This window comes from Mus pahari, chromosome 5 (assembly GCF_900095145.1).
Source record: "Mus pahari chromosome 5, PAHARI_EIJ_v1.1, whole genome shotgun sequence".
Classification (NCBI taxonomy): Eukaryota; Metazoa; Chordata; class Mammalia; order Rodentia; family Muridae; genus Mus; species Mus pahari.
This window is the reverse complement of record NC_034594.1, coordinates 149192050-149208380: the sequence shown is the minus strand read 5'-3', so window position 1 is coordinate 149208380 and position 16331 is coordinate 149192050. Positions and strand designations below refer to the sequence as shown.

General features: G+C 36.5%; 1 protein-coding gene across 12 annotated transcripts in view; it reads left to right on the top strand.

Annotated features, from left to right (window-relative positions):
- Positions 1-16331, top strand: part of Cep170 (centrosomal protein 170) — an 88099-nt gene that overhangs the window by 17993 nt on the left and 53775 nt on the right. For all 12 annotated transcript variants that reach the window (XM_029538219.1, XM_029538215.1, XM_029538220.1 and 9 more), the window contains exons 2-4: positions 4180-4324; positions 5272-5361; positions 9422-9500. In XM_029538219.1, coding sequence (XP_029394079.1) covers positions 4220-4324; positions 5272-5361; positions 9422-9500 — 274 coding nt within the window. In that variant the 5' untranslated portion in view covers positions 4180-4219. The remainder of the gene's footprint in view (positions 1-4179; positions 4325-5271; positions 5362-9421; positions 9501-16331) is intronic.

The window sequence follows — 16331 nt, the reverse complement described above, 5'->3', positions numbered from 1 at the left end:
TATATATATATATATATATATATATTTAAGTATATCATTTTTTTTTTCGTACATGTATACTTGGTTTAGCATTTAAATGAGTTGAACTTGTCTCTCTCCTCATTATTAACTCTTTCTAATGTTTTGGGATCCATTGTATACTATCTATAGTCACATATGCAATAGCAGAGCTTTGCTTCTACTGAACTATAAATAAGTTGATCATTGATCACTAGCCTCCTCTCCTCATCCTCCCTCTCCTAGCCATTCCCAGGTACCACCATTACACTCTGAATTTCTATGACAGCAACATTTTTGAATTGTACATACCAATGAGGTTTTATGTTATTTCCTTATTTCTGTGCCTAGCTTATGTCCATTTCCATCAGTGCTGTATCGAATGGCAGAATCTCGTGCTTTATTTGCTTTATTATGGTTGAATCATATTGCCTTCATGAGTATATGGACACTTTGCTTGGTTTCTTGGCTGTTGAGGTTAGTGCTGCAATACACTTGAGAATGCAAATATTTCCCTCATATCTACCTCTTTTGTGTGTGTGTGTATATATATATATATATATATATATATATATATGTACATACATCTGTGAATAGGACTGCAACATCATACAGTGGCTCTATTTTTGTTTTAATTTTTAGGGACTTCCAGAATGCTTTTTATAATATCTGTGCTAATTTACACTCTCATTTGAGGTCCTACCAGCACTTGTTATCTTTTAGGGTATTTGGATAGTTCCTATTTCCTGGATTAAGGTCATAGTTCATTGTGGTTTTGTCTTCCATTTTCCTGATGTTTACTGCTGGCCACTTACATGTCTTCTTTTAAGAAATACCTGTTTGAGTCTGTTGCCCATTTTGAAATCGCTTGGGAGCCCACATAGATGATTTACCTGTAATCCTAGCACTCAGAAGGTACAGGCCTGAGGTCCCTGGTGCTGTATGGCTAGCTGGACTAGCTGGATCAGGAAGATACCCATTGTCAATCTCTGGTCTTTTCATCTTCTCTTGCCACATACCTGCAAAGAGAAATATACCACAAATATATATACACTTGAAAAAAGAGTACCTTAGGGAACGATGGGAAAACTGTCTTAAAGATACCTGTAGAAAACCAGAGAATGTAGCTTTGTATTACATTGCATTTCTAAGAAGAGACGATACTGAGTGGATTCAAGGCCACTCACTGCCTTAGCCCAAAAAGGAATGTAATACCCTGCATATTGAATATTATGTTTTTATTTCATTTTAGGAAATGTGTATTTTCTAATTTTAAACTTCATGAAAAGTCAAATAAGATTTGTAAAAAGCTATTGTTTTGTTTTGTTTTTTTTTTTTTTTTTTTTCTAGACAGGGTTTCTCTGTGTAGTCCTGGCTGTCCTGGAACTCACTCTGCAGCCCAGGCTGACCTCGACCTCAGAAATCCACCTGCCTCTGCTTCCCAAGTGCTGGGATTAAAGGCGTGTGCCACCACTGCCCGGCTGTAAAACGCTATTTTAACTATATTATTTTAAGTAATTATAATTATATAAGTGCATTTATATATAAAAATTATATGTTACATAGTCACAGTATTATTATATGTTGTCCTCTATAAATATTTAAAGGCTGTCTTACAGCAAATGAAAATTAGAGGATGCTTTATAGCATATGAATGATATTTGTTTAAACTGATTCTTTTCTACATTAAGAAATTGTTCTTTTTGACCATGTGTGGTTCTTGTGTTTAGATTGCCCTGTTTAAGATGAAGTGATTTCCTTTGACTATATCTTATAGTAGTTTTCATTTTTGCTCCCTTGAAAAAATTTACAACTATTGACCTACTTACTATGCAGTGTTTTAAAATTGTTCTTCTGTGTAAATGGAGTGTGTAAATTATGTAATATATTTACAAAAATGTTCCTTTAGTTCTGGTTCTCTTGACTTGACCGTGGAGACTGTGTTCTAAAATAGAGAAAGAAATGCTGCAGCACCAACTTGACAAAGGATGTGTAAGACTGAGGTCATCTGTACTACATAGTTGGGTGACTGGGGGACTTCCGCATAAGCCAGACAAACTGATTAAATAAGCCGAGAAAGTAAAAAAGACTTGATGGTTTAGTTCACACAGAATTATTTGTTTATTTTGGTAAGTGTTGTGTGTGCCAGGTATGTGTAGGTAACTGTGGGTTTTTTTGTCGGCTTGACACAAATTAAGGTCACTTAGGAAGAGAGACCCTCATTTGAGAAAATGAATTCCTGAAACTGGCCTGTAGACAAACTGTGAGGCATTTTCTTTATTGGTAACAGATATGGGAGGGCCTATCCCACTGTGCCACCCCTGGGAGAGTGATCCTGAATGATTGATAATAGATAGGGGAGGGCCTGTCCCACTGTGCCACCCCTGGGAGAGTGATCCTGAATGATTGGTAATAAATAGGGGAGGGCCTGTCCCACTGTACCACCCCTGGGAGAGTGGTCCTGAATGATTGGTAATAGATAGGGGAGGGCCTGTCCCACTGCGCCACCCCTGGGAGAGTGGTCCTGAATGATTGGTAATAGATAGGGGAGGGCCTGTTCCACTGCACCACCCCTGGGAGAGTGGTCCTGGATTGCGTAGGAAAGCAAACTGAACAAGCCAGGATGTTATAGTCCTCAGTGGCCTTTGCTTCAGTTCCTGCTCCATTGTCTTTCCCTGAATTCCTGCCTTGGCTTTCTCCAATGATATATCAGCCTATAAGCCAGATAAACCCTTCCCTACCCAAATTGCTTTTCATTATGCTATTTTATCACAGAAACAAAAACCAAACTAAGACAGTCACATTTAACATAAAACATACAGGATTTTTACCAGAACATTGGACAGTGTTGCCTTTAGCGTATACATCTATTTTATTGTAGAATGCTTCATCCCATTATAATAAAGTTTACTTCCTAGTCAAGAGCAGCACTGTATACATCTTAGGAAAAGCTGAAAATATTCTTTGGGTTCCCAAGACAAAACTTGAGAAGATGGTATCATGACACTAAGTATAGGAGAGGAAACTAAGGAACATGACACTCTTTCAGTGCCTGTGGTCATACAGAGTAAAAGTAGTAAAATAGGATTCAGACTCACCCTTAATCTTACTGAATCAAAAGTCTGAGATTGTTACTGACAGTGCCATATCCCATAGGGCAATTGGTCCTTGGGTGTCCCTGAAGGCAATCTTTTCTGCCTCTTGTTGCATTTCTATTAGCATACATGATACAAAAACAACTGTGGTAACTTAGGCTCAGTAGCACAGATCAAGGCAATGAACCAGATTGTATGCTGTACATCTACATTAAAAACAATTTTAAAAATCCACTAACTTTTCCTAATACTATCTCACAAAATGGTAACAGTGGGTGACTTTGTTAAGTGTGAACTTGAAAGTCACACTTTTGAAGTGTTCTACAGGACTAGAGGAAAGTACTTATAGAGAGCTTACACTCGGTGCCAGACTACAATGGCTGTCTCCAAGAAAATGAGCTGGGTCACTGTGTGACTTGTAAGCTGAATTAAGCCCATGCTTTCATAAAACATCAGTTGTACTTCAGCGATTGGCAGATTGCTAAGTACATTTGTCAAAATGAACCTCAAGAAAAAAATGACAGGATTTTAATTTCAATGATAAAATTTTAGGTGTCAAGTATCTAATTTGAGAGCTTGTTTGGAGGTTCTAGCAGGGTAGCACAGCCACTCGTATATCCTTGACAGAAGACTGGTCCTCTCTATTTGAGGAAGGCCATCCTCTTCTACCTAGCGGGTGAGGGAGGAAGGGGACACCTGCCTAGCCAGCCAGATCAGCCAAATCAACCCTGACGATCAATGAGGTGACAGATGTTACAGCCAGATTGCCCTCACATCCAAGGATATAATTTGAGATAATGAATTCTGTCTGAGCTTAGTAGTACCCTAATATTTAAAGACTTTTCCGTTGACATGGGTAGTGATATTTTTAGAATTGTAATAAAAATTACTAATAATCCACCTCCTCCTTATTTACCTTCAATCTTTCCTTTGTAACTGGACGCTGAGTGGAGTTTTCTGGATTCTGACGCTGATGAGAGTGTGGTATGTTGGGTGAAAAGGTTGAGGGCAGCTCTGTGAGGCCTACTCCCAGGGCTGGTAACTGGACACTGAAGAGTTTGTAACGTGTTTTTTTTCACGTTTGCAGGATAATGTAGCTTTGCTAAGGGTTCAGAAGCTAAGCAGAAATGAGCTTAACATCCTGGTTTCTGGTGAGCAGTGGAGGCACTCGCCACAGGCTGCCACGAGAAATGATTTTCGTTGGAAGAGATGACTGTGAGCTCATGCTTCAGGTGATGTATCAGCCTTCTCTAAGCAAATACTAAGCTTAGATGGGAATCTCCCCATCTAAGAGATGTACAGAGCCAGAACGTTCAGTTGGGGGTCACATAGACTTCTTACAATTCAGACTTACATTTTCTTGCTAACCTAACTCTCGTGTCAGTTTGATTGATTTTCATCCTAGTATCATTTACAGTAAATTCTGTGTTTTGAGGATTATTTTTTGAAAAAATGAAAACTTAGAATAGAGAAGTGTGTGTGTGAGAGAGACAGACCAAGAGCGAGAGACAGAGAGATGTACATATAGGTCTCCTCACCTCTGTTGGGGGGGGGGGGATGTAGTTTCTAAAAATTCCAGTTTTAAAATTCACATTTTAAGTGATAATTTTGTCCATAACGTGTTACATTATGTTCCTTTTTATCATCTAAGACTTTGGGTTCCTTGTGCAGTGTGTGTTATAATATTCAATAGTTAAAAAAAGAAATCCTACCTACAAGGTAGCAGTTTTTAACAGTCTGATAGGTAAGACATTAGGAAATAATTCACTGGATATCTGTGTATCAGTTTCACAATTTTTAAACAATATGTACTTTTATACATTCAACAAAATAAGTGAATTTAAATTCTCTCAGAATTATAATATGGATGTAATACAAAGAGTATTTTAAATATTTAGCTACTTTCCTCATTTGGAAATAATGCCAAACTTATTCTGTATCATAACCCAGTTTAAATTTCTTCTAACCTATGTTTTTGATTTATCCCTCTGTTTATCAGCTGTCTATTGATAGTGTATGTATAAGTCTATTTGTCAGCTGTCTATTGATAGTGTATAAGTATTTATCAGCTGTCTATTGATAGTGTATGTATAAGTAAAAATCTTTTTTGTTACTTTACTATTTTCTTGTAGTTTAATTTTAAGCTAATTTAAAATTTAGCTTAATTTTTTTCTTTTAGTCCCGAAGTGTGGATAAACAACATGCAGTAATCAATTATGATGCAGCTATGGATGAACATTTGGTGAAAGATTTAGGCAGCCTAAATGGGGTAAGTTAGCCAGTACTTTTTACTTTGAATATTTGATTAATGTTAATAAAGTTTCAGTACTTGTTTGTATGTTTTCCTTTTCTTTAGTTTGTGTTTCCCTCCTAGTACATTGAAGTCACATGTAGCAGCAGCTAAGGAACAAATAGAGGAAATAGGAAAGGCATTTAATAATGTGACCTGTGATAAAGATTTCCTTAAGATGAGACTGAAGCTTAGCCTCCACATGTGCCTGCAGTTAATGTGTGGGAGAACAGAAAAAGGCCCTGGCAGTAAGAATGTGGAAACTACCTTTGGGCACAAGAGATATGGTGTCCGTTTTATAAAGTAAGAATGAAAAGGTAGATTGGATGCCAAATACTGGAGGACCTCCTATAGTCTAGGGCTGGGGAAAAAACAAGAGATTTAACCATTTACTTTAACACACACACTACTTTATCTGAACACTAGGATTCAGTCTTGCTGCTTCCTTTTTGTCTTTGTAGGTATTTTTTGTAACTGTAGTAGTATTTTTTTTTTTTTTTTAATTTCTATCTGATGTTTCTATATTTTGGGCGGGTTAATTTTACTTGTTTTTTTTTTCTTTTTTATTAGATATTTTTTATTTACGTTTCAAATGTTATCCCTTTTCCTAGTTTCCCCTCCAAAAATCCCCATCCCCTTCCCACTCCCCCTGCTCCCCAACCCACCCACTCCTATTCGTGGCCCTGGCATTCCCCTATACTGGGGCCTAGAGCCTTCACAGGACCAAGGGCCTCTCCTCCCATTGATGACCAACTAGGCCATCCTCTGCTACAAATATAGCTAGAGCCACAAGTTCTACCATGTGTTTTCTTTGATTGGTTCTATAGTTCCAAGGAGCTCTGAGGGTACTGGTTAATTCATATTGATGTTCCTCCTATGGGGCTTCAGTCCCCTTTAGCTCCCTGGGTATTTCTCTGACTCCTTCATTGGGGACCTTGTGCTCCATCCAATGGATGACTGTGGGCATTCACTTCTGTATTTGCCAGGCACTGGCAGAGCCTGGAAGGAGACAGCTATATCAGGCTTCTGTCAGCAGGCTCTTGTTGGCATCTGCCTAGTGTCTGGGTTTGGTGGTTGTTTATGGGGTGGATCCCCATGTTTCTACATTTTACAGAATGAAAATAATCACAGGATGTGAGAGAATATTGATGTACTGAATTGTTTCAGCTTCTTAGTTTTCCTGTGGCTCTGGAGGCTCTTGTGGCACTTGAGTGCTGGGAATGGAACCTGCCTCTTCTAGAAGAGGCTCCAATGCGCTTTATCTCTCTGGTTCACTATACTTTTAATACTACTTTAATTCCAGAATTTTCAACATCAAAATAAAAATTAATGTCAGAACTAGGGGGAAACAGTGAAGTACTATTTGTGAGCCCAGTTTTAATTATAACAAGTGGTATAACCTTGGCAAAATTACTTAAACTCTGTATTCCTCAGTTTTTGAAAATAGAAATAAAATTATACCTTACAGTTTGTTGTAAAGATGAAAATAAGTAAATCATTTTAAACATTTAAACCAATATGCAGTAAATATTCAAAAAGTATTTATTGTTATTATGATTTAGTTATTTAAAAAAGATAGCTAAGACAATTTTACTACTCAGGAAACTAGTTTTCAACAAATCCATTGTTGTACATACATTGTTTTTTAACTGTTTATTTCTAACTTATGTAGATGTGTGTGGGGGCATGTGAATGTGAGGGAGGGTACTCACGGGGCCTGAAGAAAGCTTTGCATCCTCTAGAGCTGAAGTTGAAGTTGGTTTAAGTTGTTGAATGTATGTTGCTGGATCCTAACTAGTCCTCTACAAGAGCAGCAAGTGCTCTTACCCACTGAGCTGTCTCTCTTGCCCTCATTATTTTATATTTAAGAAACGTATTTAACCCTCTGTCTTAGCTTATTCAAGCCACTACACCCTCTAAACTGAACCTCAAAATCTTACTAGCACTCTTGGTCCTTTCACCCCATCACAAAATATATTCCCAAGGGACCTGAATATATGTTTTTACCACCAGAAATGTTACTAAGTAAAGCAGAGAAAATTGAAACTAGTTTTCTTGCTTGATTTTGGTGGCCCACATTGCTGTGAGCTTGTTGAAGCTTGTCTGTGAGACCCTTATTTACCGTCAGTCCTCCTGCCTCCTCCCTCCACTGAGCACTTGCCCCCTGCACCCTACCATCCCACTCCTGGTTTTGTTACTGTGCTACTGTACACAGCCTACATCTAGCCTAGGCCTGTTGTTTCCCTTTTTTCAGATTAGAGTTCTATGAGAACATGAGTTCAATACCCAGAAGACATAAAATGTTGGGTGTGATGACCTGCACATTTGTGATTCCAGTGCTGGGGAATAAAGACAAGTGATTCCCAGTACTTGCAGGCCAGAAAACCTAGCCAAACTGGCAAGCCCCATGTCCCAGTGAGACACTCTGCCTCAAAAAACAAGACAGATAGATGGTGAAGAACACTGTCTGAAGTTGACTTCTGGTTTCCACAACAGGAGCACTGATATGTGTGTGCAGCTGTGCGCGCGCACACACACACACACAAATTATTTATGTTCTTCGGAAATACTGTATGTTCCTTCTCATTGAATGAATCTGACTGACAAAATGAAAGCATCCTGGTTTCTTTTTGTCCTTAGAAATACTCTTTTCTCATCGATTCTGGGTAAAAGAAAAGTGAACTAGAATTGTCCTCATGTCCTGGAGAAACAGAATGATAATTTTGTGGATACTATGATTATGTTATTATTGTCATAGTCTACAGTGCTCCTGTCTCTTCACTGTAGGATTGAGTTTTGCTTTTTTGTTTTTTGTTTTTTCCTGTCTGTTTGCATCTATAGACGTTTAAACTGAATGTTTTCAGCTGTCCTCTAATAGCATAACCAAAAGAAAGAGGAAAAAAAAAAAAACCTACAAAGATAATATCTCCAGATGTCTTCTTGGAAAGCTGATGCAATCTGTCAGACATTGTAGTAAGAAACTGCAGGATGACAGAATGATGATTTATATCTCTGTTGCTTTAGTCTGTGTCTGGTCCTTTCACTACCGTTATTGAACATTGAATACTTGAGATGTGACTAGTCTAAATTCCAAAGGCTTCACACACACTCACGTACACACACACACACACACACACACACACACACAAAATACCTTACTAATTTTTACTTCTTGAGATAGTTACTTTTTAGTATACTGGATTAAATTTAAAATGCATTATCAAAATTAATTTCAATTCTTGTTACAAGCCTACAAAAAATTATTAAGTAGTGTATACTGTTTGACTGGGAAATTGTGACATATTTCTCTTGGATAGTGCTGTTCTAAGTAATTCTGCTATTTGTCTTGTTATTTTGGTGATTTTTCAGCATTGTTACAAATAATTGAGTAAAGATAAAACATAATGAGGATATAGCAGAATTCCAATATATAGAAGGATCCATTCACTAAAACACCATAATGTATCTTAACTTTTAAAAAGATCCAAAGAACCATTATGACAGTTGTAAAGTAGCCCACAAGATGACCTAGCAATTAAAGATGCTTGCTGGTAAGCCTGATGAGCTGAGTTTTAATTCTCAAAACTGGTGGATAGGGAACTAATTCCAGCAAATTGCCCTGGCCTCCACATATAGTGTTGTTGTGTGTGTGTGTGTTCATTCTCTCTCTCTCTCTCTCTCTCTCTCTCTCTCTCTCTCTCTCTCTCTCTCTCTCTCTCTCTCTCTCTCTCTCTCTCTCTCTCTCCATAAATAAGTAAATAAATAAAGTAGTGAAATGTTTTAAGTAGTGTTTCTTTTTCCTTGGAATGAGCTTTTTTGGCTTCATTTTAAGACAAATTACAAATGCCAAAATTCACCCTGGCCTCATTGTACTCTTTGTGTTACCAGAAATATTGACAAAAGGTTTAGTATGAAGTGTCATGTTGTAGGATGCTTGGCAGGTTAGGATGCAGTTCACAGTAAGTACCTTTTAGTAGTAGGTTGGGGAATTTGACTGGAATGTGCTATGCAGAATAAACGTGTTTCTTTTTCCTTGTAGACTTTTGTGAATGATACAAGGATACCAGAGCAGACTTACATCACTTTGAAACTCGAAGATAAGCTGAGATTCGGATACGATATCCTTATGTAGTTGGTGCCTTTATTAAAATGATTAAAAGTATTACTATGCTATAATTTATTATCTTGTTATATAAGAATTAATAATACTGGAACTTTATGCTTACTGTTTGTCTTCAGTTACTATGTTCCTAAGGATGACCCTGGAAAGCTTGGTAATACTCAGCTGTTGCCCATTTCTGTGGTGCTACTTTACATAATTTGGGTGTGAGAATGGAGCTCGGAGGAGTACTGTGAATGTCTTAAGCACTGTCTACCTAGGATTCTTGCCAGGTGAATTACAAGGGTTCAAGTCAATCTATTAGGAGAATGTGGACATTAACCTGCCTTTGCTACCGTGCTATACTGCTGGTTTAATTCAAAGTTTAACACAATCTATGTTTTCTGACACCAGTATTACATGACTAGCACATTTTCGTTTCATGTGAATTCAATTTTTTGTTTAAAACTTAGAGTCTAACAACTGGACAAGTATATGATTTTACTGCCCAATAAAGAGTAGTATAAAGGAACCTTGTAAAATGAAGTAATAAGATTAAGCAATAATAAAACCATTTCTATTTGTACTAAATTAAAATAAAAATATCTCCCGTTATGTAGAACATTTCTCTTGAGATTTCGTTTTTAAACATATGCTGAAACTCAGATAATTTAAAATGCTAAACATTAGCATTCTGGTAGACTTAGATCGATTTATCAGAGAAGGTAGGCTCAGACAACTTAAGTTGATACTCAAATGTACTATCACATATAACAAGAGATAGAATTTTTTAAAGTTTAAAATTTAAACTCAAATAGTTTTACACCACATATTTTACACCTATACTTGAAAAACTGAGAAATATATGTTAATTAAATACTTGTTATATATTTTAAATCTTTTAAAAATAAGTGTGGTGTGGCTGGTGAGATGACTCAGTTGGTAAGTTGCATGCTGCCAAGTCCAGCAACCTGAGGTCAATCCCCAGGACCTACACAGTGCTGTGAAAGGGCGAGCAATATGTTGTGTGCCACACATGCACTGGGTGTACATGCAAGCACACATACACCAAATAAAGAAATGTAAGACTTTAAACTACATATTAGACAAACTAGTTTAGAGTTATCTTTATTCAGCCTAAGTGTTATCAAACATATTTTGTATACAAGTACCTCCTGTAACTAATGTACTATTAGCTGTCTTAAAATAAGAAAAAATCCTAAGAAATTCAGATTTTAATAAAATTTGGTAAAGCTACCTTTGAGTTTGAGTTCCAGAAGAAACAGTAGCACACTCAGTAGAGCACACCTCTAGCTTCTCTGAGGCTGGAAAAGGGAGATGGCACGGGCACGGGGGCATAGGAGCACTTTCAAGAAGGATAGGAGGAAGGCATGAGCAGGGCTCAGCTTAAGAGATAGCCCTTATTTTTGCAGATTGCACATTGTAATCTATGAACAGCAAACTAACCTTTCCCCGCCCCACAGTCAACTCAATACCTGTAAAATTGGCTGGGGCCTTTAAGTTTTTATCCCTAATGAATTCCTCAGACTCATAGCCAGGGCTGGGCTAGCGCTGCTGCTCAGAGGCCCAGGGGAGGCACATGTAGTCTCATGGAACAGTTCATGCTGAAATGGACATGGCAGAAATTGTATCCCATGGAACAGAATTATTTTTAACCATTTTATGTGATGGCTATATTTATTTTTGTATTAGCTATACAAGATTGGGGAAATTGTCATGCTTTATTCATATAAAAATTAAGTTTATAGCCAATCTCAAGTACTGTACCTTGGAGAGGAAAGCTCTGATGAATAACATGTCACCTTAATGGAGAGACAATTTTAATATGGTTTAAGATTTGATCTAGAGACCATAATGTATATGCTATACATCTGTTTTCTGACTAGAGAACTTTTTTTTTTTTGAAAAGCATGAACTCAATAAAATGCTCTATTTATCAAAATGACCGTAAACTTAAAGCAGCAATCAGTAAACACTCAGAGACATGTGCTCATTCAGATGAGGCCAGAGCGCGTTCGTTGCAGACTCGTTAGATGCTCCCTACTACTGCACAAGGGTAGTGGTGGGGGTCTGTGATATACTAAATGGTTTTTTAAATAATATTATTTTAGTCTTTGAAGATGTCATGCAATTTTGTGAATATTTATTCACTCCATCTCCCTTTCCCAGCAATTCCTTCTGTAACTATGCTTCTACCATCCTCTCCTTCCTTCCCACCCAACTTTGAGGTTTTTTTCATTACTATTATTAATAGTGCCACCTTTGCACTCCACCATTGACTAGCTTGTGTGGCCTAGTTAGCTAGACTTGGGGGTGGTATTATTAACCTACCAGGGGTTACACCGTTGAAGAAAACCGACACCACTCCAGTGATTGGCCCTGAACTCATAGTCCTTTTGACTTAGCTCCCTGAGAGCTGAGAGTATAGGCATGTGCCACCATTGTTTTCTCTTAATGCTATTAATTGCCAAACACAGTTCTGGGTTTCAAATGCAGTTTGCTTTTGTTGTTATGCCTTACAGTTTTACATCCTAGTGACCTCTTTCTGCTTTCATGTCATAAATGTCCTGTTACTATCCTCTACAATACCACTTATTCTACTCCCTTGAGCTTCTCTCCAATTTCATTACCTGTACCATTACCCTTGCCCTCCCCCACACACATACATGTACATTAAAATCCAAAGTCCATATTTAAAATTGAGTATGTAAAGTACTTCATTGAAAAAGTCTATTTCCTTGATTATAGGTGTATCACTGAGAATTTTGTTTTGACAGATAGATGGGATGTTTTTCCCTATTTTTTTTCTCAACAATCATTTTTGAAAGATTTATTTATTTACTCTATGTATGAGAACACTGTAGCTGGCTTCAGATACAACAGAAGAGGGCATCAGCTCCCGTTACAGATGGTAGTGAGCCACAATGTGGTTGCTGGGAGTTAAACTTGGGACCTCTGGAAGAGCATCAGTACTCTTAACGGCCTTTTTTTTTTTTTTTTTTAGATTTATTTATTATTATATGTAAGTACATTTTGGCTATCTTCAGACACACCAGAAGAGGGCATCAGATCTCATTACAGATGGTTGCAAGCCATCATGTGGTTTCTGGGATTTGAACTCAGAACCTTTGGAAGAACAGTCAGTGCTCTTACCTGCTGAGCCATCTTTCCAGCCCCCTACTCTTAACTTCTGATCCATCTCTCCAGCCCACAGATTTTTTTGGTTATTAAAACCTTTTTACATGTTGATTTTATGCCCCATAACTTTTCTGAAATTGTATAAAATCTGAGTTATTTGATAGTCTGTAGAGCCTTTTGCATATAAAATCACATGTGCAAATAAGAATAATATGACTTCTTCCTATTTTTTGTTTTTTGTTGTCTTTTTGTTCTAGCTAAAACTTTGAGCATTATGACAAATAAGAATGTAAAAAGAGCTACATTTATTGCACTGGATTTTAGAGAAAACTCTACATTGTTTTGTAGTTAGTAAAATGTTGGTATAGCTTTGTTGTATATGTTGTTTGTTATTTTGAGTTAAAGTTTTCTTTGAAAGTTGATGTATACCCAGTGATATCTGATACTTATGTTTTAAGGCCACAGCTCTTATAAATAACTAAAACTATTTAAAATTTTGCTTTGCTCAGTCATAATTGTTATTAAGGTAAAATGTGTCTAAAAGCATACTCCTAGCATGCAGGTGAGTTTCTATGTCCGTTTTAGATAAATACTTATTGAATAAGTTATATAGGGATGGTTTAGATTAACTATCATAGTCTTATAAAGCACTGAGAAAATAAGCTTAAGGATTTATTCACATGATTTGTAGATTTAGCCTTGTCTTTCCCATTATACCCCCCAAAAGTTTTAATTTTTAAATAAGCTTTAAAATTTTTTTATAAATTACTGACATCATAAGTAACTGCATTTCTATCATTTTTCTTGATTGGCAAATTGAAAACTACTTGTGAAAGTTTATACAAGGTATAAAAGCTGGACTGTCATATCTAGTTGCCTTTCTATTGCTATAAAGATATACCATGACCAAAGCAATGTATAGAAGAAAACATTTAATCAGGGGCTCACTTGACCATCATAAGCAGGGAGCATTGTAGGAGCCAGGCAGACCGTGGCACTGGGACAGTAGCTGAGAGCTGAGAGTAGTTGGTGGCAGGGAGAAGTTGATCCTGGCTTGGGGGCCATTTCATTCAAACCACCACACCATAGCAGTCTCAGATCCCACAGGGGAAGGCTTCTGATTTTACACATAGAAAACACAAAATATTTGAACATAAGAAACAGGACCCCTGTCTGAGCTGAAGTCCTAGGTAAGGGGGGAACTTTAGAACCCTGAAGAAGCTGTGTTCATGTATCTATTAGAGGTCGCACTAAAAGTCCTCACAGTAGTCTATATTCATTCATGTTTTCACCTGAAAACATAGGTATCACTCCGAACTTTTTAAATGCTAGCTTTTCCATTGAAAAGTAGTTATGCTGTGAATTTCTCCTAAGCTCTTAATTTCTGAGGCCAAAACAAAAAAGCTAGAGCAGTGGTTCTCATCTTCCAGTGCTGTGAGCCTTGAACACATATAGTTCCTCATGGTGTGGCCGCTAACCATGAAATTATTCTCATTACTATATCATAACTATAATTTTACTATTGTTATGAATCATAATATAAAGCTTTGATTTGTAGGATATCTGATGGGGTCACAAAAGTTGAGAACCAATGTACTAGACAATTTTCATTAGATGTTCAGTTATATGAATATTTCTATGTATAACAGCAAATATGCATATAAAAAAAGAGAAATTCTACAATTCAGAGTCATAGAAAGCTTCTTTATTGACAAGAAACTTCCACACAGAATTCAGTAACTAGATTCTTTGAGCTCACGGGATTCTGTCCACTCACCAAAGTATTTGTTGCAGAGCAGAGATTAATGGAATTGAGTAGAGTTGTTTATATGTCTAAGAAGTTCTGGTCATAAATTTACTGATTTTATTACTCACCCCCCCTTCTCATGCATGCACATGCGCATGCACACGCGTACACACAACATGCACATGCACACACATCATACCGATTACAGCTTTCTCCCCTTGAAATGATTGATGAATGCTTTGAATTAGTAAAGGATGGTAGTAGAATTTAGTACGTAATTATAAAATTGCTTTCATTGTAAGGTTAAATAATGTTAAGAAATAGGACCTCTAGAGGATTGATCTTTAATAAGAAGCCGTGTTGTTTAGGAATAATAATGAAAGCATTCATTATATCTAAGTACTTGTTCTCATGTGTATAGAATCATTGTTTGATAATGTAACATGACCTTATTGCAGTACATGGAGGGCAGGGGGGGTGAGGTTGCATATGAACCCTAATTATAGCATTCATTTTCTTTGTACTTGCAAAATAAACCCCATTTTTATCAAAGTTCATGCAAATCTAAGTAATCAATCCCTTGAGACTTGATTTTGGCTACTGACTTATGAGGTATTTTTACACTTTTGTGACTAGGTACCTATAATTTTCTTCATTTAGTCCTGTCATATTGTTGCTTATGAAAATTAAAAATGTTTGTGATCTAATTATTTGAGGGCCAATATGTCTAAGATTATATTTACTAGATTTTTAAAGGTTAATATTTATTATAATATTAATTATATATTTTAAGTATTTTTGTTATTAAAGGGAATATTCCAGGCTCAGGCTACATTCCAGGTACTCTGAGCTACCAGGAGAATCTCAAATTTAAAAACAGACAAGAGACCTGCTCTATAAAATTTTTTGGTTAAGTCTGGAGATGTGGTTTAGTGTAGTGTACATATCTAGCATATTCAGGGTCCTAGGTTTAATTCCCAGTACTGTACAAATAGATACTAATACTATAAGTTACTCTTGAAATAGGACAATTTGTAAACTATATTTGATGACCTTTTTGCATTTATTTATTTTTTAATTTCTAATTAATTATTTATTTACATTTCAAATGTTGCTCCGTTCCTAGTCCCCCTCCAAGAGTTCTTTTTTTTTTTTTGTATTTTTGTTCCCAAAACTAAAAAGAAAATTTTATTGACAGTAAATTAATTTCAGAAAGACATTGATTAGGAATATTAAATCAGTCACATTTCAGGTAACACAGTATACCTTTCTGTATCGATGTTACCTGAAAAAAATAGTGCAGGAATAGGAAATTTCTAAACTGCTGATCTACAATACAGAGGACTCTAATTTTCTGCTTTGTTGGATGAGTGAATTATGTACATTCTCTCCTTCATGAATTAAAAAACAACATTTCTTAGGAACCTTAGCAAAAGTTCAGCTGTTGGCAAAGAAGATGAATTGTAACTACATTTTAAAATATGTTCAATCTCTTTAAGTCATCTCTCCAAATATTATACCACACATTGAAAATGGATTGAAAATGCTGTTGAACCTATGCAACACTGTATTTTTTTTAGAAAACCTATCCCCAATAACAAGTAGTTCAAAAATCACTCAAGACTTTTACTTATCTAGAAGAATAATTTCCAAACAACAAGCTCATTAACTTAAACCAGTATTTGCAAACAGAGTGGTTTTTAAAACATAAGCAGAACATAAAAGATCCCTAATGCACTTTTTATTATTATTATTATTTTCTTTATTTACATTTCAAATGCTATCCCAAAGGTTCCCTATACCCCCCTCCCGCCCCTGCTCCCCTACCCACCCACTCCCACTACTTGGCCCATAGCAGCTTTATTTATAATAGCCAGAAGCTGGAAAGAACCCAGATGTCCCTCAATAGAGGAATGGATACAGAAACTGTGGTACATTTACACA